Source organism: Heteronotia binoei, chromosome 8 (assembly GCF_032191835.1).
Source record: "Heteronotia binoei isolate CCM8104 ecotype False Entrance Well chromosome 8, APGP_CSIRO_Hbin_v1, whole genome shotgun sequence".
NCBI classification, from domain to species: Eukaryota; Metazoa; Chordata; class Lepidosauria; order Squamata; family Gekkonidae; genus Heteronotia; species Heteronotia binoei.
The window spans coordinates 29,526,497-29,540,713 of record NC_083230.1 but is presented as its reverse complement, the minus strand read 5'-3'; the positions used below and the strand labels follow the sequence as shown (position 1 = coordinate 29,540,713).

Below are 14,217 nucleotides of genomic sequence, written 5' to 3'. Positions count from 1 at the left end.
TTCTCCTTTTCTTTTCTTTTTTGTTTTGCCCTGTGTTATGCTTTAGGACTGGGATGGAAAAGAGAGTACAAAGGAAGCACAAATCATATGACATAAAAGACAGATTATTTTTGATAATTGCAAGAAAAATATGACAATGACATAATAAACATTTAATTTAAAAAAAAAACTGTATTGGGAAATTAGTGCAAGCTGTAGTTTGTTCAGCTTCCCATCTGAGATCCCTTTAAGGTGGCACAATTTTAAAAAATCAATGCAAAATGAAGGTATTTAAGCACATCCTGCCAGTCATATGTTAGATTGTAAGCTTGGTAAATGAAACCAAATAAACTTAAAAAAAACCCCACATACCTTTAAAGCTTCAATCACAAGATCACGGGCTTCCAGCTCCCCTTCAAGAATACTCAGAAGCATCCTCAATTCTGGTTTGCTAAGACTGTCCACATCAAACTCTCTTTTCTGAAAAAAAGGAAAGCAAACTGACTAATGCAAAAATATAAAACGATGGTTTTTACACCTAGCCTAACCCAACAGCAGCTATCAATAAGATTAATTGGTGTTCTTATTTTGTTTTATGAAAAAAGGCTTCTCTTGAGTGCACCAACACAAATAGGAAGCTGAGGTTTCAGGCATTCCAAATCTACTTGCTCAACTCTTCTGTCAATGCCAACAGTCTTGTAGACACAACAGTCCACAAATGAATGCCAATTTGCCAGCAGCAGCCCAAATGCCTTTTATTCTGGTAAGCCCATTAGAGCAGGGGTGTTGAACTTATTGTTAAGAGGACCAAATCTGACATAAATGAGACTTTGTTGAGCCAAGCAATGTTGGGTTGGGCTGGGCCATGCATGTACCTATTTATGATTAGGAAGCAGAGATACAAACTTTATATAGGAAACAGACAAACACAAAGATTTTTTTTTTTAAATCCTTTAAACATCCTTAAAACATTAGCACTTGTTGGTCTTAAAGGTGCTTTCTTTGTATTTCTCCCATGGGAACCAGGGAACTGGGCAAAGGAAGCTCTGGCTCTTTCCTTTCTTCCCCTTTCTTCCTGGTCAGGAGGGGGAGGAGCTTCAGCCAACAGAAGGAAGAGAGGCTTGGCTCAGTAGCTCTGCTGTGCAATTGAGAGAGCATGGCAAAGAAAGCTATCCCATCCCCCCTTCCTCCCCAAGGGAGGAGCCTCAGTCAATAGAGAAAATAGAGGCTTTGCTCGCAGCTCCTGCGCAATTGAGCAAGCCTGGCAAAGCAAGCTGTGATGCAGAAGGAAGCAAGAGAGAGGGAGAAGGAAGCAGATGACAGTCAGTTCCTTGGGGCCTGATAGGAACCCTCCAGGGGCCTGATTCGGCCCCCAGGTCGCATGTTTGACACTCCTGCATTAGAGGGTGTCCCTTAGACCTAAGTGAGAAAGAATGAGGCAGGGGCTCATTGATTTTCCTCCTCCCATTGCAGACTTCTAATTCTCCTTTCAAGCTGTTACTGGGGAACCCTCAGCACTAGCAGAGGGGAGAGGTGTCCAAACTGGTGGTGACTGCCAAAGAGAGAGATCTTTGAGTCATTGTAGATAACTCACTGAAAAAGTCAAGACAGTGTGACCGCAATAAAAAAAAAGTCCAACGCTATGCTGGGGATTATTAGGAAGGGAATTGAAAACAAATCAGCCCGTATCATAATGCCCCTGTATAAATTGATGGTGCAGCCTGATTTGGAATACTGTGTACAATTCTGGCCACCACACCTCAAAAAAGACATTATAGCATTGGGAAAAGGGCAACTAGAATGATTAAAGAGTTGGAACACTTTCCCTATGAAGAAAGGTTAAAGTGCTTGGGGCTTTTTAGCTTGGAGAAACGACGACTGAGAGGTGACATGATAGAGGTTTACAAGATTATGCATGGGATGGGAAAGATAGAGAAAGAAGTACTTTTCTCCCTTTCTCACAATTCAAGAACTTGTGGGTTCTCCATGAAATTTCTCAGCAGTCGGGTTAGAACGGATAAAAGGAAGTACTTCTTTACTCAAAGAATGATTAACACATGGAATTCACTGCCACATGAGGTGGCGATAGCTACATGCGTAGACAGCTTCAAGAAGGGATTGGATAAATATATGGAGCAGAAGTCCATCAGTGGCTATTAGCCACAAGGTATAAATGGAACTCTTTGTCTGGAGCACTGGTGCTCTGTATTCTTGGTGCTTGTGGGGGGCAACAGTGGGAGGGCTTCTAGTGTCCTGGCCCAACTCGTGGACCTCCTGATGACACCTGTTTCTTTGGCCATTGCGTTTCAGAGTGTTGTTGGATGAATGAGGGGTAGGCTAAGGACCTGGGCAGACGAAAGAGGCCAGGCCACCTCTTTAGTCCGGGGCTGCTCTGCCACTGGCCTGATCCAACATGGCTTCTCTTATGTTCTTTTGTGACAGTAGAGCTCTGCTGACAGAAATCACTGCATTTTTTGACAAGAACCAAGACTTTGCTTGTTGCTCTCCAGAGTTCTGAAAGAATAAGATTTGTGATGACAAGTCTCAATATGTGCTGGTGGAAAAGGCCATTCGGTCATGGCCAACTTGTGGTAACCCATAGGGTTTTCAAGGCAAGAGAAGAACAGGGGTGGTTTGCCATTGCTTGCCTCTGTGTAACATATACTTCATTAAATATTGTTTCACCAAAGTTCTGAGTATGTACTTCTGTGGCCATTATGCTTCTTTACCTTGAAATCAAAATGGAAAAGAAAAATGCTCACTCATACTAGAAGACAGTTTTACAGGTGCTCAAACCAACAGCTCCTATCTGGTAGCAAGAGGCCTCAGTAATCATCGACCTCCATTTTCCTCTCAAGAACAGTCAGTTAACAAGTTATAATACAAGAAGGAAGAGGAGGGTGGCAGACGTGTTCATATGAGTCTGAGAAAGCACAATAGGTCACAGACAGACACAATCTTTTAAAAGAGTGTTTGACTGAAGACACTTTTACTCCAGAAGCATCACTGGACTCTGTCTTTTTGTTTTGACAGACTTAGCAAGCTATCCTGATGAAATTCAGTGCCAGCAATCTCTCTAATACCTGGAGAACAAAATATTATGCCCAGTGGAACAAAAATATCTCTTTCAACATTTGCCAACATACTGCTTATTAGTAATTCCCCCCAAACTCATGAACAATAACTGAGTGAGCTGAAGTGCTTCCAGTTCAGCACTGAGCTGAGCGTAGCCATTCAATTATTGCAGATTTTATGACTGGAGCATAGGAAGATGTTGCTCTAGGGTGACATTTGGCATGCAGAACTCAAACATGGGAAATTTTATTTAAATTTTAAAGAGGCTGTTTGATATGTTGTGCGAGAGAAGACAATAAAATAACTTTAAAAATGCAGTTTCTCATTCTGCTTTTTTTTGGCATCTATCAGATTTTAGAGCTCTGTATAATTTAAAGCCAAACTGCACAGAGGCATCATCTCCTTTGTTGAAATGAAAAAAAAAGTAAACTGCACTAAGGCAGGCAGGCAGTAATTATGGTGTCAAAGTCAGCCCCTGCTCTGCCATTACGTTCACTGGGTGATCTTGGGCCAGTAACATATTTACCTATCTAGATATCATTTACCAATCCACTTTCCTCTAGGATGGCCTACACAAATCTCAATCTCACCCCTTCCATTTTGTTCCCATAAAATGCTCAAGAGGTGGGGGGAGTAACTGACTTGGGCTCACTCAGAGAGCTGCCATGAACGAGTGGAGGTTTGAACTCGGGTCTTAAAGACCTTACTTTAGTCCTCTGTTATAGCACTTCAGCTCTCAGCTTTACCTACTGTTGTGGGAAAAATTAAAATTGGGTCACTTATTTCACAATTTATGTCTTTATATTGCTTAGGACATTTAGAAGTTACACTAATGCTTAGGAGCTCCTAGATTTTAGCTGCTGAAACAGAAAAGTGGGTCAGTAGGAAGAAAGTAGAATGAAAGTTAATTTCAGGACAGAATTTTGCTGAGATGGAGTTGATGGAAATATAGATAAGAGGGACAGTGGGCACGAGCCAGCACTATCTGTGTGTCTCCCGCCGGTAGCAGACTATGGGAAAAGATTTTATTAGGGATTAATAATTTAGATTCTTAGGCTAGAAAACTATATAAGGTTTAGAATTCTCGCACTAATGTGCGGCTTGAGTAAGAGAACGAAAATGGTGTCTCTGGGCCAGTCAGCCACAAACCTGGGTTAAAGATCTTTAACAGATATTGAGCATTTTTAGAATTTCCAGAAAATTTAGAGATAGCAGGTATATGGTTATATAAGAAGTATATTAATTAAGATATAGAGTAAGTCCAGCTACTGAAATTGCAAATTACTGAAACTGGGAAGTTTTTTAAATTGCATTAATTGCATTTTACCTGTATAAGAATTTATCCTGAGAATTATGTATTGGAGCTATCTGGAAGTGTAATGTGGATTTGTTTGCTAACTGTTCTTGCTTTCCTATCAATAGTACAGATCCGCTGCTCTGTGAGAAGATCTGCAGTATAATAGAGTTTATCAGTTGTTTATGAAAGTACTATTGGGTCTCATGTACTGATTATGGGAACGCCATATTGTTTGTAAGTAAATTGTTTGGGAATTGAGGCTTGGGAGAGTGCTTATGAACTATAGAAGGGAAAATTTTTCCCACACCTATCTCACAGGCTTGTAATGTATGTAGGGTTGCCAATCCCCAGGTGGGGACAGGACAGGGGATCCCCCGGTTTGGAGGCCCAACCCCCGCTTCAGGGTCATCAGAAAGCTGGGGGGATAGAGGGAAATGTCTGCTGGGTACTCCATTATTCCCTATGAAGGCTGATTCCTATAGGGCAGGGGTCCCCAACTACTGGGCTGTGGCTCAGTACTGGTCCATGGCCTAGTAGCAACCAGGCCTCAGAGCAAGGCAGAGCAGCCCCGGACTAAAGAGGTGGCCTGGCCTCTTTCGTCTGCCCAGGTCCTTAGCCTACCCCTCATTTATAGACCTCCACCAATCAGCTGATTGGCAGGGGCCTTTAAATGGGAAGTGGAGGCAGAAACAGTCCCAGTCTCCCCCCCCATTAAAGACCCCTATTGGAAGGAATGGATGTGGCATGGGTGGGGGGTAGTTTGAGGTGGGAAAAACGCCAGTGCTGCCTCCCCACTGGTCCATGGAAAAATTGTCTTCCATGAAACGGTCCCTGGTGCCAAAAAGATTGGGGGCCACTGCTATAGGGTGTAATGGAGAATTGAGCAGATATCTGGGGCTCTGGGGAGGCTGTTTTGTGAGGTAGAGTCACCAAATTTTCAGCATTGCATCCAATACCTCTCCTCAAAACACTCTCCAAGTTTCAAAAGGATTGGACCTGGGGATCCAATTCTATGAGCCCCAAAAGAAGGTGCCCCTATCCTTCATTATTTCCAATGGAGGACATTTAAAAGGTGTATGGTCCCTTTAAATGTGATGGCCAGAACTCCCTTTGGAGTTCAGTTATGATTGTCACACCCTTGATCCTGGCTCCACCCCCCAAAGTCCCCAGATATTTCTTGAATTGGACCTGGCAACCCTAGCCATATGCCACCCTGACCTCCTTGTAGGAAGGGTGGTATAAAAACATAACAGACTGATACCCAGATTTCAAGATAGTTGTTCTAATCCAAATAATCACATCCAAATACTGACCCTGGTCATAAGGAAATACTTGAAATCATATTGTACATTGTCTCCAAAACCTGAATACATCACCTTAACCAAGTGATACTTCATGGGTTTGAAGGGAAAGGGATAAGAAGAAGCATAAATTATAGGGTTACCAGATCTGTATTGGAGAATACCTGGAGACTTTGGGGGTGCATCTGGGAGAGGGCAGGATTTGGGGAGGAGAGGGGTCTCAGCATGGTACAATGTCACAGAATTCACCCTTTCAAGCAGCCATTTTCTCCCTGGGAGCTGATCTCGGCCAGCTGGAGATCAGTTGTAAAAGCGGGAGATCTCCAGGCTCCACCTGGAGGATGGCAACCCTTGGACTACTTTTTCCTGCACGTTCAAAGAAAGAAGGTATACATGCTGTCACTGCTGTCAGAAATATGAACATGTTCTCCACAGTGAAGGAAATCAAGAAGTTTAAAAAACAGCATTAGCCATTTTCCTCCCTTCCTTTGAGCATCTAAAATAGCTCTCTGTGAAAGCAATCATGATTAGCTAGGTATATGGATTACTAAAACCATTACAAAAATCTCCTGTACATTTAGCAATGTCAGGTCAACAAAATGATCTGGAAAACCCAACTGCTAAGGGAGGACTTGTTACATTTGTTCAGGCATTCCACATTGTTTCCTTAAAATGAAATGCCACATGAGGTGCTCCAGTTGTAGCCATTTACAGGCATTATCACCTTGCGTACTGTGAACCCATCAATGGGGGAATGCACTATATGAGATGCTCCCAATACACATAGTCACCATTTTGTTTGAATAGGGCACTGTGTGTATTTTCAGCTTCAATACATATCTGATGTGAAAAAACCATCTAAATGCCCAATTCAGACAAAACAGTGACAGCATAAACCAGGGACAGCACAGGTAGCACACACTTCTGGTATATACAGTTGGCTATCCCCAGATGTAGCTCTGAAAAAAACTGATTTCTGTTTTAGGGCAGCATGAACCTATACTTTCCACATTCCTAGTGGGTCTCACTGCATTGGCAGCACTGTGTCCACTTCGGGGGACCACAGTTTAAGACAGATATCAGTAAACTGGAAAGGATTCAAGGATTAAGTCTAAAGATAAATTTTACATTTGATATGTTTAGCCTAGAGAAAATAAAATTAGAGGGCTAGGAAGAGAAAATGTTCAAATAGTTAAAAAGCCATTAGGAAGATTCTATGACAGACAGACAAGCACAAATTCCTTAGCAGATGAACTGTTAAAGTAACATTCTCTGAAGGTACACAGTTTGAAAACCTCAGTTATAACGGCTCTCAGCCATAAAGACTTTCTAAAGATCTAAAAGGTACCTTCTAAATATTGAGGCTTGTTGAAATTAGGATCCATGAATCTTTACTATGTATTTATATATACATGCATCATATATGTCTTCTATTTGACCCTCACAAGTGTCCTGTAACACAGGTAGGCTAAAAGAGAATTACTATCCCAAGGTCACCTTCCTATCTGAAACTCTGTAATCCTAGTTCAAACATGCTAACTACTATTCTGCATTGTACTTTATATTAGATATATCACAGAAAAGCAGTCCAAAATAAGTGGCCATGCATTGAACAGCCTCCGTGGTGTGAATCACAAGTTCTTTAAGGCCAGTTTAGAGGTGATTCAGACACCTGATGGCCACAGGAAAGCACTGTGGTGCTGGGCTTTTAAACAGAATGCTTTCTGAGGTAGCATCAAAATGAAGGCCTTTTTCATAGCATGAATCTAGATCTACCTCTAAATTGCTATTAATTTAGATTTATGGGTATTCAATGGGTATTCAAAATAATAGTGCCACGTCTAGGCACACATTCTTTTCTTCTTCAGAGGAAGAAACTGAAGATAGACCAGAGTTCAGAAAACAAGCCCTAGGATGAAAGGCTGAGGAATCTAGGTATATTTAGCTTGTGATGTTCAAATACTTAGGGGGCAGCCATATGGAAGAGGGCAAAGGCTTGTTCTCTACTGCTCTGGAGGACAAGACTAGATTGTTAGAAGAAGAAGATATTGGATCTATATCCCGCCCTCCACTCCGAAGAGTCTCAGAGCAGCTCACAATCTCCTTTACCTTCCTCCCCCACAACAGGTGGGTGGGGCTGGAGAGGGCTCTCACAGCAGCTGCCCCTTCAAGGACAACCTCTGCCAGAGCTATGGCTGACCCAAGGCCATGCTAGCAGGTGCAAGTGGAAGAGTGGGGAAATCAAACCCGGTTCTCCCAGATAAGAGTCCGCACACTTAACCACTACACCAAACTGGCTCTCCAGTTGCCAGCTCTGGTTTGCAAAATTGCTGGAGATCTGAGGGTGGGGACTGGGAAGAGCAGAATTTAGGAAGAAAATGGAGCTTAGTGGGGATGTGATGCCATAGTGCCCACCCTCTGAAGCTGGCATTTCCTCCAGAGGAACTGCTCTTTATAGTCTGGAGATTAGTTGTCATTCTGGAAGAACTCCAAGTCCCACCTGGGCCTCGCAGCTTTGCAACTGGATCCAATGTGCTTCAGTTGCAGAATGGTCAATTTTGGTTGAACATTACAAAAAAAAACTTCCTAACAGTAAGAACAGGTCAACAATGGACCCCATTATCTTGGTGCTCTCCTACTGGAAGTCCTTAAGCAGAGGCTGGACAGCCATTTGGCAGAAATGATTTAGTTCAGATTTCCAGAAATGCAGGGGTGGCCTATAAGGCCTTTTCTTACTCCAGAACTCTACACAGAAGAGATGGCTCAGTTCTCTGACTTTTGTTTTGACTGCTCTCCAAGATTTTAAGGAGGATTCTCTTCTCAGCTCTTATTTAACCTGAGATATCAGGATTTGAACCTGCACTCTTCCATACGCAACACATATGACTTGCTACTGAGTTACACTCCTCTATAGATCTCACTGATGTGTGGATTTCAGCTCCATGCAGGTGTGAGGGGGTGAATCATGCCAACTGCCTTCAAGTTTTCCTTTGTCACTGTCACCATGGCAACCAAGCAGATACTAAGGCTTGCTCCTCCCCACCCCCCCATACCAAATGGGAAGAATTTTGGCTTCATTCTCCCCCCCCCCCTCAGTAATAAACTTCTTGCTGACATTAAAAGACAAGATTAATTTTTTTTTCATATGACCCTGTACATTTTCCATAAGAAACCTTACCAGCAAATTTGCTGAAACTGATGGCTTCTGCACCACTCTGTCCCGGAGGCAGCAGCTAGCGCAGAATACCACAAGGCAGTCTAGCTTAAAATGGAATCCCTGGGTTGAAAGTTACGTAACAGGAGAACTCGACTCCTCAACCGTTGCCATTCCCTTTAAATTGTTTATTGGACTATCTATAATTTCACAACTGGGAAAACTAAGCCAGAAGACTTTGGTTCAATTCAAAACACTCTACTGGAAATCTTACAGAGCTTCTAAATTATAAATTAATCTGGAATCTGGGCAAAAATCCAAAATCTATCTACTAGCAATGACACCAGCTTTTCTTTTGAATTTGGGGGCAGGGATCATGCAGTCCATTCCTATTTATACTCAGATGTAAGTCTCACTTGCTTACTTCTAAACGGCTATAATACTTGCCCTATTAAAACAGTGGGAACGTTGCCACAGGCTTCAGTAGGAAGTGTTCTCTATGTTTCTTTACATAAAATACCCTAGCAGTCTAGAGAAAATAAAATTCTTTCATTCCCTTTCATGCATTAATACATTCAATGTGCATTTAAAGTGCTGGTCAAACTGCACTGTTCTTGTCAACCTTTAAAGCGGTACTTTTTTTTTTTTTAACAGAACAGTTGCCTATAAATAGCTTTCTAGTTCCCTGTACAGAAACCTAAATAAGTGACCTGATTTTTTAAAAATACTGAGCTTAAAACCAGCTCCATGCAGATCTCCTGCACATGGTGTTTTAAAATAAACCTATCTGCTTACATATTATAATATCAATGGCTGCACACACCCAAATTCAGTTCACTTCACTCTCCAATTACTGCATGCTTCCATATCTTTAAGAATAAAAACTGATTTGGTTGTGCATCTTTCTTTCTTTCTTTCTTTCTTTCTTTCTTTCTTTCTTTCTTTCTTTCTTTCTTTCTTTTCTTTGTTTAAGGATCTATTTAACAGATGGCTACTGCCTCAAACAGGTTTCAATTAGAATATATGACATCAAAAATCTTAGGGATTACAAAAACCACTCTTAAACCAGAAAACCCTACAGAGTTGGCACTTTCTACCAATTTAGGGGAGCTCCAGAAATCATTAATCACCCATTCAAGATCCACAGTGGTGTAGTATTTAGAACACCGACACTAGCATCTGGGAGACCCACATTTAAATCCCTACACTGCTATAAAGTTTGCTGGGTGACCCTTAGCCAGTCACACACTCTCTCAATCTAGCCTACCTCACAAGGTTGTTGTGAAAGATGATGAGAAAATAATGGACAGAATGCACAACCTGGGAGAATGGGCGGGATAAAAATATAGTAAATATCCTATTTTAAAATGTGTAGGAATCCAATTCCAATCTGATTTCCCAGATAAATGTGTACAAGTGTTTAAAAATGCATATACACATGTATGACCTACTTGTCCACTGCAGCAAACTCAGATATAACACTGGGCTAACAATTGTAATGTCTGGAGGTGTCCTAAACTGCAGACAGTCAGTGGTTAGATTGTCATGCTAGGATCTGGGAGAGCCGTGTTCAAATTCTTACAGTGTTATGCCAGTTTGCTGGTGACCTTGGGCCAGTCTTACATTCTGCCTAACTGACCTGACAAGGTTGTTGCGAGGATAAAACAGAAGAAAGAAAAGTAATGTTGCAAATTGCTTTGGATCTCCACTGAGGAGAAAAGCAGCTTGCAATACTATTCCCCCACTTACATTTTATAGAATAATAAAAACATTTCTGCACATAACAATTTGGATCAGTTCCACAAAGTTTCCTTTAAAACAGATTGCCTTTTGATATTTTAACACCATGCTGACCAGATTACATCACTATTTTTTTAAAGTGGGAGGGAAAAGAAATTTTTGGAAACTACCAAATAATGACTGCAAAGAACACTTGATATGGGCCCACAGCAAGGACCCGTGCCTCATTCTCATTCAAAGCGACTAGTAAGAATGATAGCTAGATTTTATAGGCAATCCACATACACTGATCATACAAAAAGTGACATTTGATTTACAGAATTGAATGGAATAATAAAAACATAGATTTTTCCATGCTGCTTTGTTTGCAATGTGAGGCGTGCTCACTAGATTAAATCAGAGAGCAACTGAACTAGAAATCGACCCACGAATTAGAAAACCTAGAAGCACAATCAGAGAGAGCAAGAGAGCGCTGCCTTGGCACCGGCTGTCCAACAGCATGTCTGAAGAGGTGGCAAACCCTGAAATCATCTTTACTGCTTGGAATTTAAACAGTAGTGTGAGAGAAAGCCTCCAGCAAAGATCTAAAGCAAGATAGTTGTGTTTTTTTTCCCTGCTCCACCACTCTGAAGCAGAGGAACAAAATCAAAAAGGAGGAGAAAATTAAGGGAGGCTTATGTTATCCTGATGCCTATCCAAATAGCGCTGGAGATCCTTTACTAACCCCCCCCCCCCTTCTTTCTGTGTGTGAGATTCTCCGTTTCTCGAACTGAAATCTCACTTGCTTCCAGGAAATCGGGAATGGAACTGCGCCACCCCCACTCCCTTATAAGGCTTCTCCTTGCAAAAGCGCACACTTGTCATGCAGAGCCTCGGTGGGCCGAGGGAGAGGCAGTGCGTATGGAGGGTGCGGGGTGGGGGGGGGAGTTAATTCCAGGGGTCGAGTTCGGGAAGGTCTTTCGGGCGATCTGCCGCTGACAGCTCCCGTCGGCACACCACCGAGTCCGCTCGCCGCCGGCGGACAAGGCAGACCGGAGACCTTTCTGCCCTCGTCCCACACAGGGGGAAGCAGCTCGCCTTCCCGCGCGCGCACGCGCGCAGGGAAACAATAGGGACCCGCCTCCTGGGGGGGAAAGCCCGCAGAAATCCTCTCCCACCTCTTCCCACGAACCTGACCCCGCTCCTGTAGCCATCGAGGGGCAGGCGGGAGAGAGAGCGCGGTGCCAAGGCCACCCACGCCTCCCAACCAGCAGCCAGACAGGCTTCCTGCCCTCCCTCCCGTCTCCCTGCCCGCCGCGGTCCGGCCAGGAAAGCGCTCTAAGCTGCGTGCGCTCCAGCCTCCACCGCTGCTGCCCCCGCCGGGCCCTCTCCAGCCCCGAGAGCCGGAGCCACTGCCGCCGCCGCCGCCTCCTTCTCCCTCGTGCCGGCCCCCGGGCAGCGCTCTCCCGCGCCCCAGCCCCGCGCCCTTCGCCTACCGCTGCCGTCGGGTCCCCCCGGCCGCTGGAGCCGGGCTCCCCACTCGCTCCGTCCGTCGCCATCTTCCCACTGGCACAGCAAGCCCGGGCTCCGAGTGCAGCAGCGCGCAGGGGAGGCGAGCCCAGCCGAACCGAGCGGCAGCCCCCGCAGCAGCGTAACCCCTTCGTCGCCGGCCCGGAGCTCGGCCTCTCGCTTCCGCCGCCTTCCCTCCCCGAGTGGGGCGCCGCAGCCGAGCGCGGCGGCGGCGACGCAGGCCGGGAGGTGGAGCCGTTGGCCCAAAAAGCCGCGCGCCTGGGCTGCTGGAGCTCGACAGGGGCTGCCGGGCGAGCCGACGGGACTGCGTTGCGAGCCGCGGTGCTAGCGCCCGGCTTGGGTCTTCGCCCTGCCTTCGTTTTCATCTCGTCTTCCCTTTCCAGACGCTGCGTCCCTTGGCTTCGTCCCTGCGGACATTCGCCTGACATCTTTCTGCGCTCTGTTGGCCATCAGGACTCCACGCTGTAGGGCAGCAGCTAGCAGTCGACCATAACCTCACATCACACCAGGGACCACATCTGCAGACCCGGCGTCTCTTCTTCCTTGCCAAAGCACAACCCCAGCGTTCCGGAAGGAAGGAAGGGGGGGCGGGGTTGGCATGAGCGAGGGCAGGGAATTACTCCTGCTGTTATGTTTCACCTTGTCTATTAAAGGCCACGTGTGCTGACGCTCAGCCTTGTCAAAAGGATTCTTCAGAAGGGAAGGAAGAAAACTTCAGTGTCACCAGTAAAAATCAGAATTTCAGTTAAGATGTATTTAGTAGTAGAAGAAGACATTGGATTTATATTCCGCCCTCCACTCAAGAGTCTCAGAGCGGCTCACAATGAAAGGCTGAGGAATCTAGGTATATTTAGCTTGTGATGTTCAAATACTTAGGGGGCAGCCATACGGAAGAGGGCAAAGGCTTGTTCTCTACCGCTCTGGAGGACAAGACTAGATTGTTAGAAGAAAAAGAAGAAGATATTGGATTTATATCCCGCCCTCCACTCCGAAGAGTCTCAGAGCGGCTCACAATCTCCTTTATCTTCCTCCCCCACAACAGACAGCCTGTGAGGTGGGTGGGGCTGAGAGAACTCTCACAGCAGCTGCCCTTTCAAGGACAACCCCTGTCAGAGCTATGGCTGACCCAAGGCCATGCCAGCAGGTGCAAGTGGGGAATCAAACCTGGTTCTCCCAGATAAGAGTCGGCACACTTAACCACTACACCAAACTGGCTCTCAGTTTGAAATTTATACCCTGCTTTTCTCCCCGATGAGGAGCAAAACCACTTTACATCATCATTCTCTCTCTGGATGAGGTGCACAAAAACCCTGTTAGGTGGGCTAGGCTGAAAGAGACAGAGACTGACCCAAGGACACCCAGCAAACTTCCCTAGCAGTGGCAGAGTAGGGATTTGAACTTGGGTCTCCCAGAGCCTATCGCCATTACACTATGCTGCGGCTCTAATTTGAGGTCTGATCTCTCTCTGCCATGTTGAAATGTAAATCCGCAACTTGTTAATTGTTCAGGACAGTTTCACATTTTCTGGAGCTTTCTGAACAATCATACTCTGTTCTGGACTGGACCTCTCAAATGCAAATGTCTTGAATGCTCAGCTCTTGGATCTTTGCAAGCCTTTCTGATCCTGAATTGCTGGATCAAAGCAGAATTCTTTAACCACTTTGCAAATTAATTCAAATAAAGTTGGCTAAATCCAATAGCTTGAGTGTGAAGTCCATACAGGAGATGCCTAGGTCAGAATTTACTGAGTGGAACAAGCGTACTGAAGGGGTAATGCAAATGCATCATGCATCAGCCACGCAATGATGTAGCACTACCAAAGTTTCCATCTTACTGTATAACTTTTTAATGCTGTTTTAAAATTACTGTATAACTTTTTATTTGAATATGTTGTTAGCCGCCCTGAGCCTGCCTAGGTGGGGAGGGCGGGATATAAATAAAATTTATTATTATTATTACCCATACCCACATTCAGGGGGCCAGAGAAAGACAGTTCCAGGGGGTCAGCCACATCGGTCTATATCAGAACAGATTTCAGTCAAGGCGCACTTTAGCGACCAACAAGATTTTCAGGGTATGAGTTTTTGAGAGGCAAAGCTCCCCTCATCAGAGAAAGACAGTCAGTGGTAATCACACCAAACAAGTAGCTATACAGAGAATCC

General features: G+C 44.6%; 1 protein-coding gene across 1 annotated transcript in view; it reads right to left on the bottom strand.

Annotated features, from left to right (window-relative positions):
* CTTNBP2 (cortactin binding protein 2) overlaps positions 1-12,228 on the bottom strand; it is a 172,691-nt gene extending 160,463 nt beyond the window's left edge. The window contains exons 1-2 of the mRNA XM_060244847.1: positions 12,022-12,228; positions 352-459 (exon numbers count right to left, since the gene is read on the bottom strand). Of these exons, the coding sequence (XP_060100830.1) occupies positions 352-459; positions 12,022-12,084 (171 nt within the window). The 5' untranslated portion in view covers positions 12,085-12,228. The remainder of the gene's footprint in view (positions 1-351; positions 460-12,021) is intronic.
* Between the last annotated feature and the right edge of the window lie 1,989 nt (positions 12,229-14,217).